The sequence below is a fragment of the Monocercomonoides exilis genome (assembly GCF_001643675.1).
Source record: "Monocercomonoides exilis strain PA203 chromosome Unknown scaffold7-2047599, whole genome shotgun sequence".
In the NCBI taxonomy this organism is placed as follows: domain Eukaryota; phylum Preaxostyla; order Oxymonadida; family Polymastigidae; genus Monocercomonoides; species Monocercomonoides exilis.
The window spans coordinates 1,677,031-1,695,073 of record NW_027150552.1 but is presented as its reverse complement, the minus strand read 5'-3'; the positions used below and the strand labels follow the sequence as shown (position 1 = coordinate 1,695,073).

Genomic DNA, 18,043 nt, shown 5'->3' with positions numbered 1-18,043 from the left:
GATATTTGTAATCATTGAATAAAATAATAATGTTCCTTGCGATATTTATTTAATAAAAAATTTGAACTAATTTTCTTCATTTTATTTGTTCACAATAAGTCAGATTAATGTGCAAAATCAATTTATGAAACAGCATGAAGTGTTGCATTATGTTTCATATGCTTATGCATTTACGTTAATTGTGTTCATTTTTTTGAACAGAAATACGGTCAAAGAAACACAAATAATGTCTCCTTAACTTTTTCTTTTTGTTGATTGATTTTCTTTATTAAGACTCTAGCACTAAATAAAAGATATAGAAATTTTATTGCAGTTCTTTGTTTTTTATCAAAAATAGTGATTAGTGTTATTCTTGCAAAAAAAAAAAAAATAAAATAAAATAAAATAAAATAAATAAATAAATAAATAAAAAATCACGAATGTTATATTCTTTTTAAAATTCGTATTTTCATTTAATGATCAAATTTCAATTCCTATTCACGAATCTATATAAGTTAGTGTGAAATAGCAATGTCGAGAAATTTCTTTTATTTCAGTAAAGTTTCATGAGCATGAACAAAAAATTGATATAAATTATATATATATGGGTGATTTTTTGTGACATCATAAAAAAAAAAATAAAAAAAATCAAAAAAATAAAATCTATAGTGGTATTTATTGATCATAAAAAATAAATGTATTTTTTCAAGTCTTTAGCTTTTATTTCTGTTATATATATTTGTTTTATTTATTAATGTTAAAAAATACATACCTCTTTAATGTTTTTGATTAAAAAGGATTTTTATGATCAAGTTTCAAAAAAATAATTGAAAAATCAATCTTTAAAAGGAAAATAGATATTTCTAAACTGGAAAAACAAAACATTGAAAAGAAAAAATTGAAAAGAAGAACAGAAAAGAAGAACAGAAAAGAAGAACAGAAAAGAAGAAAAGAAAACAAAATTATTTAGACAAATTTGACATTAATTATTATTTTTCTTTTTTTTTCCTCACCTTTGTATAGCCAACAAATCTCCGTTCATTTTATTCGATTCATCAGATTCATCAAACATAAACAGATAAAGTGGAATATTGGGTTAAGCCAAATTCAAAAGCTTGTTCCCTCACATTTCTCTGATTAAAATTGTTGCAAACAATGGAATTGATGCTGATGCATGTGGCAGACCCCAACAGATCCCATGTGCCACCATCGAGTATGCCCTCAACGGCTTCATTTCCCTCCTCCAAGACGCCTCTCTCACTCTTCTCGCCTCAACATTTGCTCCCACTCAAACATTCACTTTCAATGCAGTTGACACAAAAATTACTGGAATTAATTAACTTTGTTCAAAATTAGAAGAAGAAATAGTTGTGAAAATTATGATAGTTTCTATATCATTGTTAAATCCTTGAACTTTCATAGCTTTTTCAACTGAAGAAAATATCATCACTTGTCTTTCATGTAGCCCAAAATCAGCACAGGTTTTATTATTTTTTCGTCATTTTCCATTTGATTTAGCTTCTTCATCCAATGAAAATTACGTTCGTTGAAAAACAGTAATTATTGTTCTCATTTCTTCGGTCATATCAGAAAGTTCTTCAAAAACATTTATTTCCTCAGCATACATATTTCAACATGCTTGTATCCGATTCACTTAACCGCCTTTTATAAATTCTCTTTAAATAAGCCTTTTCTTCAAAATTGATTTTCTTCCTCATTTCATTTTCAATAATTTGTTGTGATTTTGTAGTTGTGAAATCTGCCGAAGGCTATTTTGGAACCCATCCATTTCATAAAAGAATTGTTTCAAAGCTCTTTCTGTTTTCACTGCAAATGCTTCAGCATCCAAATGAAAAAGTCAGAGTCATTTTCTTGTTGATGACGTGCATGCTTTTCTTTGCTTAATATAAAATAATTTCCGTTGACATATAATATCAGCTGACATTCATTCTTTGAATAAATTTTTCTGTGTATCTTTCTTAATAACAACGATAGATGGTGTCCAGCGCTGAATTCGATAATAGTTGAATGAGAAAGAAGTAGACGAAGAAAGAGCAGGAAGTGAGAGAAGAGAAAGAGAGCCAGGAGAAGCAGAATTAGCAGAAGATGGATGTACAGCTTGAGAAAAGAGGGAAGGAGATTGAGATGTTCTGAGAGAAGGAAAAGATTGTTGTTGGATGTTCATAAACAAGGACGAATTGACAAGTGATGAAGTACAATGAGAAAGAGGATGAAGAGCAATATTTGTATTTGCAGCAAAATCAGCAGCTGAATCAAAAGGCGCAACAAAATTGAGTGTAGGGTATTTCTGCATCAGATCCATCGCCATTGAATTCTGCGACATGAAGAAAGACACCAACTTTGAGAACGACAGAGCATCTCTTCGTCCAGGAACACTGCTCTGATTGAATGTTCTAATCCCTTTCTCCTTCTGAAACAGCAGAGGTGATCCTTTCCCTGCTCCTTTCCTTCCCTTTCTGTGTGTTTCTTCTATTTCCTCCTCGCAGTTCCGCACAGGTTTGCTTTAGAACGCTCTTCAGCGCACTCATCAGATCCAGCTGCGTTCTTGTCTGCCTCGAGTCGACTGCTGCATACACAGGCACTTTCATCATCTTCCACACAAATTGCCCATTTTCCTCGCTTTTAATGCGAACATAGCAGCAAGACACATCCAGTTCATCGCTCAAAGCTTCAAAGTCAGAATTAGCAAGGTTATTCAATATGCAGTCCAATTTCCGCTCTCTTGTTAAAAATGGCGTTTGGCTTTCTTTCGCCTCTTGCTGCGCCTCACTTGCCATTTAATTCTCCTTCTGGTTGGTCGGCGTGCCTGTCTCAAGGTGTGGTTGTAGTATTCCTTGGATGCTGCTAAACAGATTCTTGTCTTTTTCTTCTTTCTCCATTTTTCTGCTCTCCCGCTTTTCTTTCTCATTCATCTTCTTCTGTATCTCCTGCTTTTTCATCAGCGGAAGCAGTTTATCTCTCTGATCATCAGATTCCAATGAACTGAACATGATCTTTGCTTCTTCATCGTCCACTTTCCCTTTCTCGTTCTGAAGCTCATCTTGCATCGCCCTTGTCACTTCTCTGTTGAAATTCTTCATCCCCATCACGCCCAATATCACCACTCCTCCTCCTCCTCCCGCTCCACCTCCTCCAACAGCAGGTGATAGCTGTATTGTTGATGCACCAACAGCTCCTCTTCCCATCTCCATCTCTTGACTGTCCACAATCAATGCTCTCCCTCCAACTCCTCTCCATCCTCCGTCCATTCGCTTCCCTCGCTTGAAGTGTATCGTTCCAAAGGCGCATCTTTCTGAAGAATATTGTTTAAGCTTTGGAGAATGTGATGGTGTTGGAGATGGAATTGTTGTTGTGTTCTGTTGCTGCGCTTGGATGAAAGTGGATCTGTTTTGGCTCATTGGAATGTATTTCGTCTTTTCGGCCGTTTCTTATTGATTCTTTGGTGTTTGTATTCTTTTCTGCTTTTTTTTTGTCTTTGCTTTTGAAGCAACTTCTTTGGGGTTGTTCATTAAATCCTCCAATATCACTTCTTTATCCTCATCTTTCGCGTTATCTTCATCGCCTTCAACTTCTTCCTTTTCTCCAGATTCTTCGCATAACGCTCCACCATCCGAAATTATGCAAACAGTGTAAGCACATCAAATATATCCGGCTATGGAACAAAATATTGTATTTTCCTTCTTTTTCTGCTGTTGCATCATCCTCTTCATCTGCTGCTCTTCTTATGTCAGGAATAAGTTGCGAAAAAATCAACGCAACGAGGAAGAAGAAAATAGTGAAGAGGGCAATGACTTTGGGGCTGCTTCAACTTGTGCACAACGGTTGATATAGCATCGGAGGAGGAGAGTGTGTATTGCTCTTATGCGGAGAGCCATTGCAAACTCAGAGCGATGGGGTGGTTTTGGATGGAGAGAGAGGTCAGTTTCTGCTGGAGAAGATGAGGAAGATAAAGATGAAGGAGAGGGTGAAGGAGATGATTGAGGAAGAGAAAGAAAAGATTCGTTTTGCATTGAAGAAGGAGATGTGCCTGTTCCTGTGCCAATGCCAGCAATTGAACGAGTCAAAAAGGTTTATGTTGAATTTTGATTGCTTTTTCTCAGTCTTTGTCTTTGAGGCACATAAGACGAATTCTGAAGAGTTGCTTCTTATGGGGGAAGGATCACAGGAAGAGGCAGACGCGGTGCATGTTTTCTTTTGAAGTCTACTATGATTTCTTCGATTTCTGCTTTTTCGGCTCTTTCTTGTGAAGAATTCACTTCTGACTGTTCGGATGAAGAAAAAGATGAAGATGACAAGTTTTTTATTTTTTCTTTCTCGAAGAATTTAACTGTTGCTGCTTTTGATGTCGATGTTGAAGAAGAAGAAGAAGAAGAAGAAGAAGAAGAAGAAGAAGAAGAAGAAGAAGAAGAAGAAGAAGAAGAAGAAGAAGAAGAAGAAGAAGAAGAAGAAGAAGAAGAAGAAGAAAAAGAAAGAGAAGAAGAAGTGAATAAAGATGATGGTTGGCAAATGAAAATGCTGGCAAAGTTAATGCTGTTTCGATTATTTACTGCTGAGTCCTTTTCCGTTTTTTGATTTCAAGAAGAAAATCAAAACAAAACGTTGATAGTGTTGTAACGGGCTTATTCTTCGTTTCAGCTCCTTTCAATTTCTCGATTGAAAAACATTCATTCTAGGCCTTTCGAATGTCTCTGCCAAATCCATCTCCTCTCCATTGTCTTCCTTCTCCCCACCCACCCGAATCCTCTGGCTTGTCACATACGCTGCATTGTTCAGAAGGATGCTCTGTGGCTCAAACACATCCCTCGTCGCTGACACTCTGTTGCTCACAAACATGCCTTCATTGCCCAATCTGCTTTTCCCAAGAATCGCACATGTTATGGTAGTGAGAAGAAGGAAATAGAAGAACAAAGAGAGGAAGATACAGAGCTTGGGTTAAGTTATGTCAAGAGATTTCTGTGCAAGAGAAAAGGAGTATGTAGCTGGAGATGAATGAGCGAGTGGCTCTGGAGAAGTTCCAACAAGAACAGAAGGGGCAGACAACTGAGTATGTTGCAAGGGATAATAAGGAGGAGTTGCAAATGTTGAGGAGGCTGTGATGTTTTGAGTGTGCAGCTGAGCAGATGAGAATGTGCTGTCAAATGAGTAAAATGTCTGGTACTGTTCATCATCATTTTCATTACCTCCTTCTTCTTTTCCTCTGTCCCTCCTCCTCCTTTCTGTCGCTGCCTGTGCAAGCCTTGTGTCGAAAGCGTCAACTTGTAACGTGCAAAACTCAAATTTCTGGTTTGTTTTCATCTTCATCTTTGACTCTTCCCGTTGATTTCATTTGCTCTGCTCCGCGCTCAACTAACTTTTGTAGTTTTCTTTCTTTTCTTCTTCCTTTGGAACACGCTGTCCTCTCTTAGTTCCTTGGTAGTATCACAAAGATAGAGCATGAGTTCGACGTATCTGGCAGCTCCTTCCCCCTTCCACTTCCATTTTACGTGCGATGCCCATTCGCCTCATTCTGAACAGCAAGAGCACGGATGTCGTTCGAAACGCTGAAGCAGATCGGGATGTGCTGTTGAAGAAGAGAAGAGAAGTTCAGATGCGCAAACTGCAATCTAACAGAAGGCTTTGATATATATGATGATACTGTTGAGAGAAGGCAAACTGAATGAAATATTTATCAGGGCGAATTATCTGGCTACTGATTGAATAGCTCATATTCATTCCAAGGAAGATGGAATGATCCAATTCGAAGTGAGAGGAAATATCATTGAAAAAGAGGAGGAAGGTGAATGCATGCAGTTACAGAGAAATCCATTTATTATCTTTAAGTATTTTCGAAGAAGATGCTGACATGTTTTCAAATGATTTCATTGATTGAACAATATATTGTGTTTGATTTGAAAACTTTGAAGGAGCAGTTAATTGAAATCACAATATTTTTAACAGGCAGATTCAAGCTTATCAAAGAAATCGGATATCCCCGAATCTTTAGCAGCTTTTGAGTTATCATCTTTCAATTCTTTCCACAAACAGAAAATGATTCTGGCCTTTTTGTACGAAAAATAGAAATTTACAAAACATCTGATGAGGTTAATGGCAAAAAATGTGAAGAAGGTCAAGAAAAACACGAAGACGAAGGCGAAGGAGGAGGTGGAGAAGAAGAAGAAGAAGAAGAAGCAATATTTGACTAAAGTAGATTTTGTGTATTTTTGGCTATGCGATTCATAACAGGCGTGCTTGTAGCTGAATAAGCAAGTGAATTGTGAGAAGGCGAATTTTGTGTTTGCAAACCGAGAAATGAGGAAGATGGTTGATTGAATGAAGGAGGATTATAAAAAGAAGAGAAAGAAGTAGAAGAGGAAAAAGAAAAAAGGGTTGAGAATTGTGAAATCAGTCGAACGATATTTACGATGTTGAGAATAATTTGTATGAAGTCGTTGGTAGACCAAAACGTCTCGCTTGCTGTATAAACTTCACATTTGTTTGAAAAAATTCAATCACAAAATGTGTTACGAACAGATTGTGGAGATCAATCTTGCTGTATTTCTCCAAAGTCAAGTGACTTTCCTTTTGCGATTTCCTCTCATTTCCCCTCAAAAATAGAAAATGTTAATATCACTCAATTTCTTTTCCTTTCCTTTCCCTTCTTCCATTCAACCCCCAAAATCATCAGAAAATATCGATCCCCTCCTTTTCTTCATCTTTCCCCATCTCTTCCATAAAACATTCTTCTCCTCTCAAAAATTACCCCTCTTCCGATCTAACATTTCGCAATTGTCCTCTTCTTTCAAGCTTTTACCCCCCTTTCCTTCTTTTCAAAATCCATATCTCCCATCAACAATAATCACCTTCCTCATCATCCTCAACCACTTCTCTATATATTTACTACATTTTCCTCAACAAATCTCCACCTGCTCTTCCCCATCTTTTTGTCTCAGAATTTCTTCCTTTCAAAACCCCTCTTGAAACATTAGCATTCAAAAACATACTCAACTCCCATCCTCTTCCACAAAAAAATCCTCTTCCATCTCTTCTCTACCCCATATCCCTCATGCGCCATGTGTTGATGAGATAAACCTCAAATATTTCTTTTGGTGTTTGAGAATATTATTAAAGGAGATGATCTTGTCCGAAAAGAAAAAACACCTCTGCACATCCACCACAATGTGTACGGGCTGAGAAGACCCTCCAGCGAGATACACGATGTATTTTGTGGAGATGTGTTCCTTGCAATTTGACAGTTCTGAGACTGAAATGAAGAGATTGATTTATTTTTGGAATGATGATGGCTGTAGAAATGAAGCTGTTTGGCGAAAAACAGTCGAAGAGCAGTTTGGTCTTTATTTATTTTTCTTTATATGAACATTTATCTGTTGATGTTTTTGTGTTTCTTTCAGGGCAGGAGGTGGAAAAGAATGAAAATGAATGAAAGCTGGATATCTCGTTATGCATGGTGACCACCGAGTTGGGAGAGAGAATTCATAGAAAGTCCACAGGACAGAGGGATTGAGAAGGAAATTAGAGATGTTAATTTCTTTTGAAGCAGTTGGATTTATAAAACAAACAAAAACCTCATTTTTTTTTAAAAAAGAACTGAAATCGAAGCATTAGAGAGAGAAAAGACTTCCTGAAAGGACAATTGGTGAATTGGTTTCTGAAACTGAGGAATTTGATTGATTTCATTTATTATTTGTCGATTTCGACTTCACTTATTCTATTCTTTTTTAATAACATCATTAATTTAATTTTAAAAAAAAGATATTGATTATTAAAATAAAGATAATCATTGTGGTAATGTTATATTAAAGATTGAACTTGTATTTTGAACTGTTTATTGAAATTTTGATATTTTTTGAAAAAATTTTATTTTTTTCAAAATTTGAAATAAAATCAATTGGAAACAATATAAAATCAACAAATAATAAATAAAAATTATATATTAAACTATATTTTTATTCAATTTCGAATAGAATTTATCTTTATCATCACATCCCTTAATGAGAAAAATTTATGATCAAACGTCGGAATTTTTTATGATATCAAAAAAAATCACCCATATATTTATATATATTCTAAGGCTGTCTGACTTGACAAATCACTTTTTGCCTCGTCCGTCACTAAAAAAAAAAAAAAAAAAAAAAAAAAAAAAAAGGATCATTATGTTTCCATAATATAAAGTGAAAAAATACAAAGAAGATTTTTTTACGCTTATACTGTGGTATTAATTCAAAATTGGTATTATATCATATTCATTATAACTTTTTTTACCTTTTTCACTATTTTTAACAGTTGACTTCTAGCCATTTTGGGCAAACTGAGAATTTGTTTTTATTTCATTGTTTTCATGATATCGGTTAGCTTTTACATTTTGATTTTTTTAATTGGAGACTTCTCATTAAATGCATTCCTATATTGAATGATAAATAGATTGAACTTTCTTGAATTTGAGAAATTTTGTCAGTAATTATCAAACTGGTGAAATTATATGAAACTCTCCTTATTGAAATTGAAAGAAAAACAAAAAGCAGCTAATATAGAGCAGTTATTCGTTTTATTATAAATAAATAATAACATATAATTTCTTATATAAAATGTTCTTTTATGTCAAATTCTTTTGGAAAGGTATCTCATGTTTTGAATCAAATCATAAATCAATCTGAAATAACTTTCAACTTTTCATTTTCTTTTTTGATCTTCTTTTTCTTCTCATTCAAACATATAAACAACATATCAAACAATTTCTTCTGCTTCACATCAAAATTTACTTCATCAAATTGTATTTCTTCGCATTCTGCATCGGCGTGAGAGATAAAGAGAAAAATGAAGAAGAAACGTAGATTATTGTTAGAGCAAGAAATTTTTATTGTGAAGATGAAAATGTGTTTTATGAGAGAAAGGGAAATGAAGACAACAAGAAAATTTACACCAAGCCAGAGAAGATATTTATCGTCTGGTGTTGGAGCTAAATTAACTTCATCTTTTGAGGAAGGAATGACAAACATTTTGCGGAATCTGTCTGATGCCTCATGGCTTCTGTGGGATTTTTGCCTTAATCCAACAGAATGAGCAGATGACAGCAACTGCAGCATTTTCCATTTCTGAATTGATCTTTTCACATATTCCTCATTTAATTCATTTGATGCAAAACCAGAACGATTATTCAGTCATCATCAGCATAACTTCTTCTTCTTCTCATTTCAACTCAACTTTTTTAGAAACCTTTTTTTATCCTTTTCCCATCGCTCTAGAAGGGAGAGCTTTCACAGCTGGTTGATCTTTCTGATCCGAATGTGGATGTTGTGTTTGTGGATCCATTGGAGCTGTTGCACGACACGAAAGCCTATTTCAAAAAGATTCTTTTTTCCAGGGCAGCGCAGCAGTCGTCTCTTCGCTCAGCGCCTTTGTCTTCTTCGTCTTCTTCAACAGGAGCAGCACACCGATCAACTTCGCCATTCCGGAGGCGGAGAAGCGAAGATAAGAAATCTTCAGAGAATGAGCAGCCATCATCTTCATCAGCGCCTGCGATTGACCCTTCGGATGCGTCGGCTGTGGCTGCGTCATACATGTCGGTAGGAGCGATGGATGATATCGAGAGGCGGCTGGGGTGTATGGAAATCACAGATATTCGTTACTGAGGGAGCAACAGACTCTTCGAGGGGTATGTTGTGGCTCGGTGGGTGGTGCTGAATGGTAATGTTGCTTGCGCCTGGATTGTTGCACTTTTTGCAATGCTTTCGGTTCCACTGGTGGCACCGCTTCCGTTTCTTGCAGAGTCGGTGGACACGAAGTCGGGGAGCAATCGGATCTTTGCGGCAGCTGATGTGATGCGTTCCAGTCGATCAACGATCTGCTTGACCCGTTGCTGCTACATATATGTCGATCGCCGCAGTTAAAATATTTGGAGAAGTTGAAAGATGAAGTGATGAGGCGAGGGGTTGCATTGTGTGAAGCGGGGGAGATTACGGAGAAGGGACTACAGGCTGCGGGGCTGAGGATAAAGGATGTGGTCCTATTTCCAGCAGCGATTGCGCTGGCTGTGCTGGAGGAGCGGGAAGAAGGAGAGGAAGGAGAAAAGGGAGGCAAAGAGGGAGAAGAAAAGGGAGAAGATGAAGAAGAAGATGGAGGTAGAGAGGGAGGTGATGGAAATTAGAAGAAAGGCGGGTATCCGATAGCGCACAGAGAGCTTGTGGAAAGAATTAAAGAGAACCAGGGGAAGCTGGGAGAAACGATGGCTCCGTTGGTTGTGGAGACGCTTGGGCTGAGTAGGCTGAGGTTTGTGAAGGCAGAAGCTGAGGCGGATTCAGACAAACAGTATCCAATGAAACCTGAAGTGTGCAGTTCTTTGCCAACCAATTGCATCCAACAGGAGATATCAAGAGCAGAAGAAGAAGCAGCAGATGGGTCTATGAGCATAACTTCAGATGAAAGTGCAGAAGGGGTGAGATAAAATGAGGAACAGATGCAAATATTGAAGAATGATTTGGCAATTATTGAGGAGTCAGGGAGGGAGTGTAGTTCCATTGATTTGGAGAAGGAAGAGGAAGAGGAAGAGGAAGAGGAAGAAGGAGAAGGAGAAGGAGAAGGAGAAGGAGAAGGAGAAGGAGAAGGAGAAGGAGAAGGAGAAGAAGAAGGAGAAGGAGAAAAAGGAGGAGGAGGAGGAGAAAAAGAGGAGGAGGAGGAGAACATGCTGCAGACAAGAAGCCAGGAAGCGGTGTTGTGGACGGGCAGAGATACAGTGGAAGAATAACACCGAAGAGGCATTTGGCTCGAAAGTGTTTAAAGATCTTTGTTCCGCATGAGATAAGGAATGGTGTAAATATAAAGAAGGCAATAAAAGAAACTTGTGTGATAAGTTCTGCACGGTTGTCGAAAGTATCGAGGAAAAACAGAGAAGTGCAACTTGATTACTACATCTGAATAGGTCGGAAGGAGCTGATAAGTCATGCGAACACACATATCCCGTTTCATCTTCGGAAGCTGTGCTGTGAATTGGTAGTGTCGGTCGTGAAGGAGCACAGATGGTTCGGTGAAGGTGAAGTCAACAACGGAGTGGGAAATTGACTCGACTAGCAGAGAAGAGAAAAAGCGGAAGCAGGCAATGTGAAGAAAATTCTGACCAATTGTGCATTGATAACATGAGTACATGCGTTTGGGAGTGTGTTTGATGGGGAACCTGATACGGAAACGCTTCTGACGGGTTTGGAGGAGGGGAGACAAACAGAAGAATGACGAGTGAAGACAGCCAGCCCATCCTTTTTGTCAGACAACAGATCAGACTTGTCAGATGTGATTGCTCAGAGAAAATGGCAAAATGCTGTGAAAATGGTGATCAATGCATCTGCGAAACCTTATCGGTCATTTCAGAAAGTCTGTTCATTTTGAGAGATTATTCCAATGAGTGTTCCGAAGGCGTGAAAATAAGTGGTTGAGAATGAACATTATGACTCATTTCTTCTTCTTCATCTTCCTCTTCTTCTTCTTCCTCTTCTTCTTCCTCTTCTTCTTCCTCCTCCTCTTCTTCTTCTTTTGCTTCATTGTCACCTTCTTCTTCTTCTTAATCCTCAAAGCCATCCTTTTTTCTGTATCTTGACTCAAAGTGAAAGTTTGCACTTTGTCAGCTTCAGCACCACTCTTACACAAAGCAGACGTGTCCTCCTTATATGTAACTCTCATCTTCTCTTTTTCTTTTTCACAACCATCTACAGGCACTTCCCATATCTTTTTCCTTTTTTTCATTTCCAAAGCTTTCTCATTTTCTCTATCCTCTCTCACTTGATCCTCTCAGATCATCAAACATTCATCTCCATCTTCAAAATTTTCACACATTTTCTTAACACTTCTGTGATTTCATCAACTATTATTCTCAAATACTTGTCTATCGCTTTTGTGCAACTGTCTTATGCACTTGAATTATTTTGTTGAATTCTTTTTTCTTACGAAGTACATCACAATTCAATTTCTGCTCTTTGCTGCAATCCTAATGCTTTTTCTATATATGCTTCCTCTTTTACAAACCTCAGCCCAGCCAGCCACGCACCTCTGCAACCAGTGCAGCTTTTCTTATTGCAGTTACACCATATTCAGTTTGATTCTTTCCGTAAACTACATGAATTCTGTCGGATAGACACATTTTTCATCATTCACCTTTCTTCTTTCTCTGCCTCTTCTCGCTCCTCCAATACCTTCAGCGCAATTGCTTCAGGAAACAGAGTCACATCCTTTTCTTCAACATTGCAACCAAAAGCGCCTTTGCCGCAATCTCCATTGCTTCTCATGTTGTTGCATTTCCCATCTATTCTTTTTTCAATGTCTTTCTTTGCACAATAGTTTAATTTTACAGCTTTAGAATACCATTCGTTATTAAATGATATTTCATAATTCGTTTATAATAAACATGAATCAAGATCATTTGATAAGACTGATTTTTTTTTTCATCTCATCGTTTTTTTTTTCACATAATCACATACTACTGAATTATTCTCATGTCAAATAAGATGTTCTAGTATTTCAAAAATAAAAGATGTTATTTTAGGAATTCTATTTTTGATTGTAATGAAATGATATGAAAAATAACTCAATCACTTGAATGAGGTGAAAAAATAACAAACGATGATTATTTGATTTCATAAAGAATGATTTGTAAATGTTATTCACATTAGAAGCAACGAATTTAACGAATCAAAGGAAAGCGAATGTCTATGATCACCGACGATTCGCTTTAATCTTGAAAAAAGTCGTTCACAGGCGGATTCGCTGCAAGGAGATGTTGCAATGCAAAAACAAATGTTGGCATAAACTGTTTCCGCTTCACCAAGCGATGCAATATGACTGTAATATACCGGTAAACTCTCAAGGACACAAACTGATGTTGCAGTAAGTGTGTGAGTTTTAAATAACGATGCGAATTTTTCTCTTGTTTCCTCAGTTAACTTCTTTAATGAATTATTGATAAATTTTTTTAATGATTTAACTATTCTGAAATACCAATTAGATAAAATTGAAATCTTCATTGAATCGACTTCTTCATCCTCCTTATCCTTTGAAATTTCGTAAACGACTTGAATTTTTTTGTTTGAACCTGCAAAAATCACATCATCTTCGTCTTCACGGAAAACATCTTTGTTGAAGTCGCCTATTGCATGATTATCTGATTCATCACTGAGTGTTTCTTGAGAAGATATGAGAGAAATTCTTGTTTCAATAAAGATTGAAACTTCGTCATTTAATATTTCATCAAATTCGTCATTTTCTGATTGCTCCTCTGCCTCCATGAGTCCAAAATAATCTGCTGCATTTTCATTATCAGTGAAAATACCTTCTTCTTGTACATGTGAAAAACGAACTTCTTTTTTTTCATATTGTGAAACGATTGATAATAAATCTTCAATTTCTATATGAATATGCTTCGATGATGATGCCATATAATCTTGTTCTTCTTCAATCTGTTGTTTGTTTGAACTCGAATGCACATGCTCAGTTGATGATTCGCTTCTCAAAATCATTGATAATGCCTTTTGAAATCTGCTCACAGATAAAGGAAAAGCTGTTGATTCTTTTTCTTTTGAAAAGCACCTTCCAATGGATGTTTCCTTTTTCTGTGATGATGAGGGAACAGATGATGATGATGCTCGATCGAGAAAACAGTTGCAAGAAAAAAATATTAGAAAAATGAAAAATATTGAGAAAAAAAAATAAACAATTGAAAGTATGTTTGAACTTTTGTGCAAACTGTCTTTTTTCTTGTCTTCTGAATGAAAAAACATACAACAAAAGTCATCGCTGATAAGTTTATTTTTTCCTTATGGTGTTAATGCATAAGCGAGAGCAATTAGATCCCCTCTTTCGCCTTCCAAAGTGTAGTTGAATAAATATATCCAAATGTTAGCAATTGCATTATGCCAATGATCGTAACGAAATGAGCTTAATTCAAGAAAGTTTTTGTAAAATGACATTGCCTCAAGAATTTTTGGGAAAGCATTTCCCAGCTTGCTGTTGTCATCTTCAAAAAACAAATGCAACTGTTTTAGAGGGAATAACAAAATTTCTGCTATTATGACATCAATGATGCTCTGGCTGTCCATCAGCTTCGATTCCAATATAATTTCTCTATTTTTCCTTATGAATGAGCAAATATCTGTCAAGCACAACCATCTCGTAAGTGTGAATGTTGGGCATTTTGTAGGTAACATCTGTTGCATAAGTGAGCTCCTTGATAATTTTGAGAACTCTAAAATATTATCCTTGATTGATTTTAGAAATGGGACTTCTTGAAAACAATGTGTGATTGTCAAGTTAATTAAACGATTAAAACAATAAACATGAAAAGGTTTGACATAAAAGTTCAATAAATCGATTTCTTTATCAGAATCGTGTGATAAATCTTGAAACGCTTTTTTTTGAGCTGCCAAACCATCACTGCAAATGCTTCTGACTTCACCTCCGTATTTTGCAATCTCCGAAATGCACCTTTCAGCGAGATTTTTGTAATCATCAGAAGAATTACATGCTGGTTGAAGGCTCCAAAATCCAGGAGTTGATTTTTCTGCATGAATAACGTATGAAATAATGGTGCACTTTTTATTTGCAATTATCCCTCCATCGATCATGAGAGAAACGCATTTGTCCTTTATCAGTTTTGATCTTTCACGAATTGCTGCAATTTTCTTTTCGCTGATAAGTTTTTTTATTCTCCACTTTGATAAATATGGAAATATTTCTGTGGGCTCAGCAGTTGGATTTGCCTGGGCTGTTTGAATCAAATGTTTAACAAATGTGTTGAATTCTGACGATGCAGCTGATAAAAACGATATGTTACATCTGGAAACCAAATTTAAAAATAAATCCGTCATTGGTTCAATATCTCCAATTAATTTTGTACAGACACAACTTGCAGACACTGTTGGTTGCGTAACATTTTGTTTTTTTGTCATCGAAAAATCCTATGTGGGAGACAACAATGTGCATTTATGTTGTTTGACTGCAGTAGAAGTGTCTTTCCCTGAACATCCGCAGGCATATCCTTTCTTTTCGTTGGTGCACAAAAACATTCTGTGTCCATCTGCTTTTGTTTTAAAATCTGATTTCACATTGTAATAGCAAATCCATAAGATACCATTGAAAATTTTGAAATGTAATTGGGACATTATTTCTTCTGGTCTGTTTGGATGTTTGAAGCCTGCTGCAATGAGACAATTTTATCGATAAAAGAAATGATAAATCTTAATTATTTTTTTAACAAAAACGAATCATTCAAACATTGAACGTCCTCATTTGTTGAGACTAATTCCAATCGAACAAGTCCACAATTCGCTTTATCCAACTCGTCCATTTTCTTTTCAAATGCACTTCTCTAGAGATAATTAAATAATTAGATAATAACTTGAAGAATTCCATGATAACAATTTTTGCATACGATAAAAACGTCTTTCAGAGATTTTTGGAGTTCTATGGGAAGTTCTTTTATTAGCAACGAACGATCAACAGCCATTGAGACGGAAAAGAAAGTTGATTAATATATAATTATCAATTATATTTCCGCAACTGACACTTTGTGACAAATATGATCAAAATTTGTCAAAAAATTTTTAATTCATTTAATCATTGTATGTATTTCATAAAACATTCCATTTTGTTTTTTTTAATTGAAAGGGAAATGTTTCAGAATATGATATGGGAAATGACACGTCAAAATGATTCGTCCGTCAATTTGTCACTGACCCAAAAAAAAATTTGTCAGGTCAGACAGGCTTAATATATTCATTTGAAAATTAAATAAATATAACTTAAAACATGAATAACATATATGTGTTATTCTTTTTGAAAATTCGCAAATGTTTGATTTTCTTATAAATCATTAAATTTCACATTTAACTCAAATTTCTGTTTAAACTTACGAATCTTCTTCAGAATGAATGAAACAACATTATCCAGAAATGTATTCTTTATTTTAAAAGTTTGGCGTATTTTAATATAATTTTTTGCAAAATATGAAATTTTTGATTTATTTGAAAATTACACATTTGTTTCTTTTCAAAAAAAAATAGGGTTTCACTTTTGCCTCTGACCCTTTTTTACCCCCACCCATTTTTCTTGTGGAGCTGGCTACGACTTAATTCAAGCCTGTAGCCAACAAAAAATAACTAGAAACGTTTATTTTAATGTATTTCACTTATGCAGAAAAAATATTTTTATGAAATTTTTTTCACTTAGAGATCTCGGTATTTTTTAATTTTATTTTTTGATCATTGAATGATGGTCTTTCCATGAATATAACATTCTTGAAGTTTTAAGCTACATTAACATTTCACCTCATATCCTTTTTATTGTTTTTATAACTTTTCACATTTCACAAGCTTCTTTTTCATCTGTTTTCTCATTTCATCGACTTTTCGAAAAAATGAAGAATTTTTAAAGAATGATGAATTTTTGTTAGAAATTTTCAGATTATCCTTTAAATACGTTGGAATGTCAATTATGTTGATAGACATAAAAGTTTCACAAAATTTATATTAAATAGAAAAATGAAAAACATCAATTTCGGTAATTTTGATTTTTTCAGCCAGTAACATTTTTCAGCAAAATATTTTGTGAGCTTGCAATAATATATTGAGTTAAAAATAAGAAACAGCTTATAAAATTAAAAAATTGTCTATTATACAATCAAAAATTGCATTTTTCGAATAGTCGATGAAATGAGAAAACAGATGAAAAAGAAGCTTGTGAAATGTGAAAAGTTATAAAAACAATAAAAAGGATATGAGGTGAAATGTTAATGTAGCTTAAAACTTCAAGAATGTTATATTCATGGAAAGACCATCATTCAATGATCAAAAAATAAAATTAAAAAATACCGAGATCTCTAAGTGAAAAAAATTTCATAAAAATATTTTTTCTGCATAAGTGAAATACATTAAAATAAACGTTTCTAGTTATTTTTTGTTGGCTACAGGCTTGAATTAAGTCGTAGCCAGCTCCACAAGAAAAATGGGTGGGGGTAAAAAAGTGTCAGAGGTAAATATGTGACTCTACACATATAGATGATTATATAAGAAATCATAACTTTTTTTGGGTTGTTTATTGCATAAAAAACTGTTTTCCTTTGGGAAGTGATATTGCATTCGATTTGAAAATTTATCTCAATTGCATGAAAAACAAATGTTTTTGCTCACATAAAAATTGTTATGTCATGAAAAAAGCCTTTTCATTCTTCAGTGTTTTTTTTTTCATATTAAAGGTAAAATTTTGATCAAAAAGTATTTAATGGAAAAACTAGATCACAAACATTATCACCCATTTAGTGAAGCAGCATCATATTCATGTTGAAAAAAGTCTTGGTCAAATGATGCTTAATTCAATTTTAAAAAACCAGAATAGTTTGAAATTGTTTATTTATTGGTTCATGTTTATAGTTGGGGAAAAAACCCTTATCTGGGAAAAAACTCGCGCTCATGAGTTTAAAAAAAGGATTTGTTAATATGGATGCACAGAAAAGTGCTCTTTTTTCCTATAACAATATGCATTAAGGTGATTTTCACCATTTTTATTTATATTTACTCATTTATGGAATTTTCGATCAATCTTTTAAAAACCGTTCCAAAGATTTCATTTTTTGAAAAGAAAAATGATTATAATCATAATCATTTTCTCGTGATTCAATTCGATAAAAAAAATATGTTGCATTTAATAGATGAAAAACATTAATTCAAATATTTCGTTATGAAATGAAAAAAAGCCAACTGAAGTGGATATAAAAAAAGATTTTCATCGTTTTAAGATCTCTATATAATACAAACTTGATAAAATGAAAAATAACGAAAAACAAACATGAAATCGAAACGGAACAATCGCTGAATTGAAATCATGAAGATCCTGAATTAATTCTTTTAAAAATTCATTAATGTTATTTGCAACAAACAAGAATTATTATATACAAACCAATATCCTCGTTATTTAATGTAATTTTCTTCTTTTTTTAATAAAAACACAAATCCAAAAAATGAGAAAATATATGAATACAATTAATGGTTATTTGAACCATAATGAATATTTCAAA

General features: G+C 34.7%; 5 protein-coding genes across 5 annotated transcripts; 3 read left to right on the top strand and 2 right to left on the bottom strand.

Moving 5' to 3' along the window:
- Window positions 1-2,777: 2,777 nt before the first annotated feature.
- On the bottom strand, window positions 2,778-3,398 carry MONOS_1765 (uncharacterized protein; the record flags this gene model as incomplete). The annotated part of the gene is made up of 1 exon (XM_067870589.1): window positions 2,778-3,398. The coding sequence occupies one exon, from the start codon at window positions 3,396-3,398 to the stop codon at window positions 2,778-2,780; it is 621 nt and encodes a 206-aa protein (XP_067733574.1).
- Window positions 3,399-4,932: 1,534 nt separating this feature from the next.
- On the bottom strand, window positions 4,933-5,301 carry MONOS_17107 (uncharacterized protein; the record flags this gene model as incomplete). The annotated part of the gene is made up of 1 exon (XM_067869995.1): window positions 4,933-5,301. One exon carries the CDS (start codon window positions 5,299-5,301, stop codon window positions 4,933-4,935), a length of 369 nt encoding a protein of 122 aa, XP_067733573.1.
- Window positions 5,302-8,592: 3,291 nt separating this feature from the next.
- Window positions 8,593-9,626, top strand: MONOS_4066 (uncharacterized protein; the record flags this gene model as incomplete). The annotated part of the gene is made up of 2 exons (XM_067874107.1): window positions 8,593-8,613; window positions 9,240-9,626. The coding sequence occupies 2 exons, from the start codon at window positions 8,593-8,595 to the stop codon at window positions 9,624-9,626; spliced, it is 408 nt and encodes a 135-aa protein (XP_067733572.1).
- Window positions 9,627-9,913: 287 nt separating this feature from the next.
- On the top strand, window positions 9,914-10,141 carry MONOS_4067 (uncharacterized protein; the record flags this gene model as incomplete). Its single annotated transcript, XM_067874108.1, has 1 exon — window positions 9,914-10,141. One exon carries the CDS (start codon window positions 9,914-9,916, stop codon window positions 10,139-10,141), a length of 228 nt encoding a protein of 75 aa, XP_067733571.1.
- Window positions 10,142-10,450: 309 nt separating this feature from the next.
- MONOS_4068 (uncharacterized protein) lies at window positions 10,451-10,738 on the top strand (the record flags this gene model as incomplete). The annotated part of the gene is made up of 1 exon (XM_067874109.1): window positions 10,451-10,738. One exon carries the CDS (start codon window positions 10,451-10,453, stop codon window positions 10,736-10,738), a length of 288 nt encoding a protein of 95 aa, XP_067733570.1.
- Window positions 10,739-18,043: the final 7,305 nt, after the last annotated feature.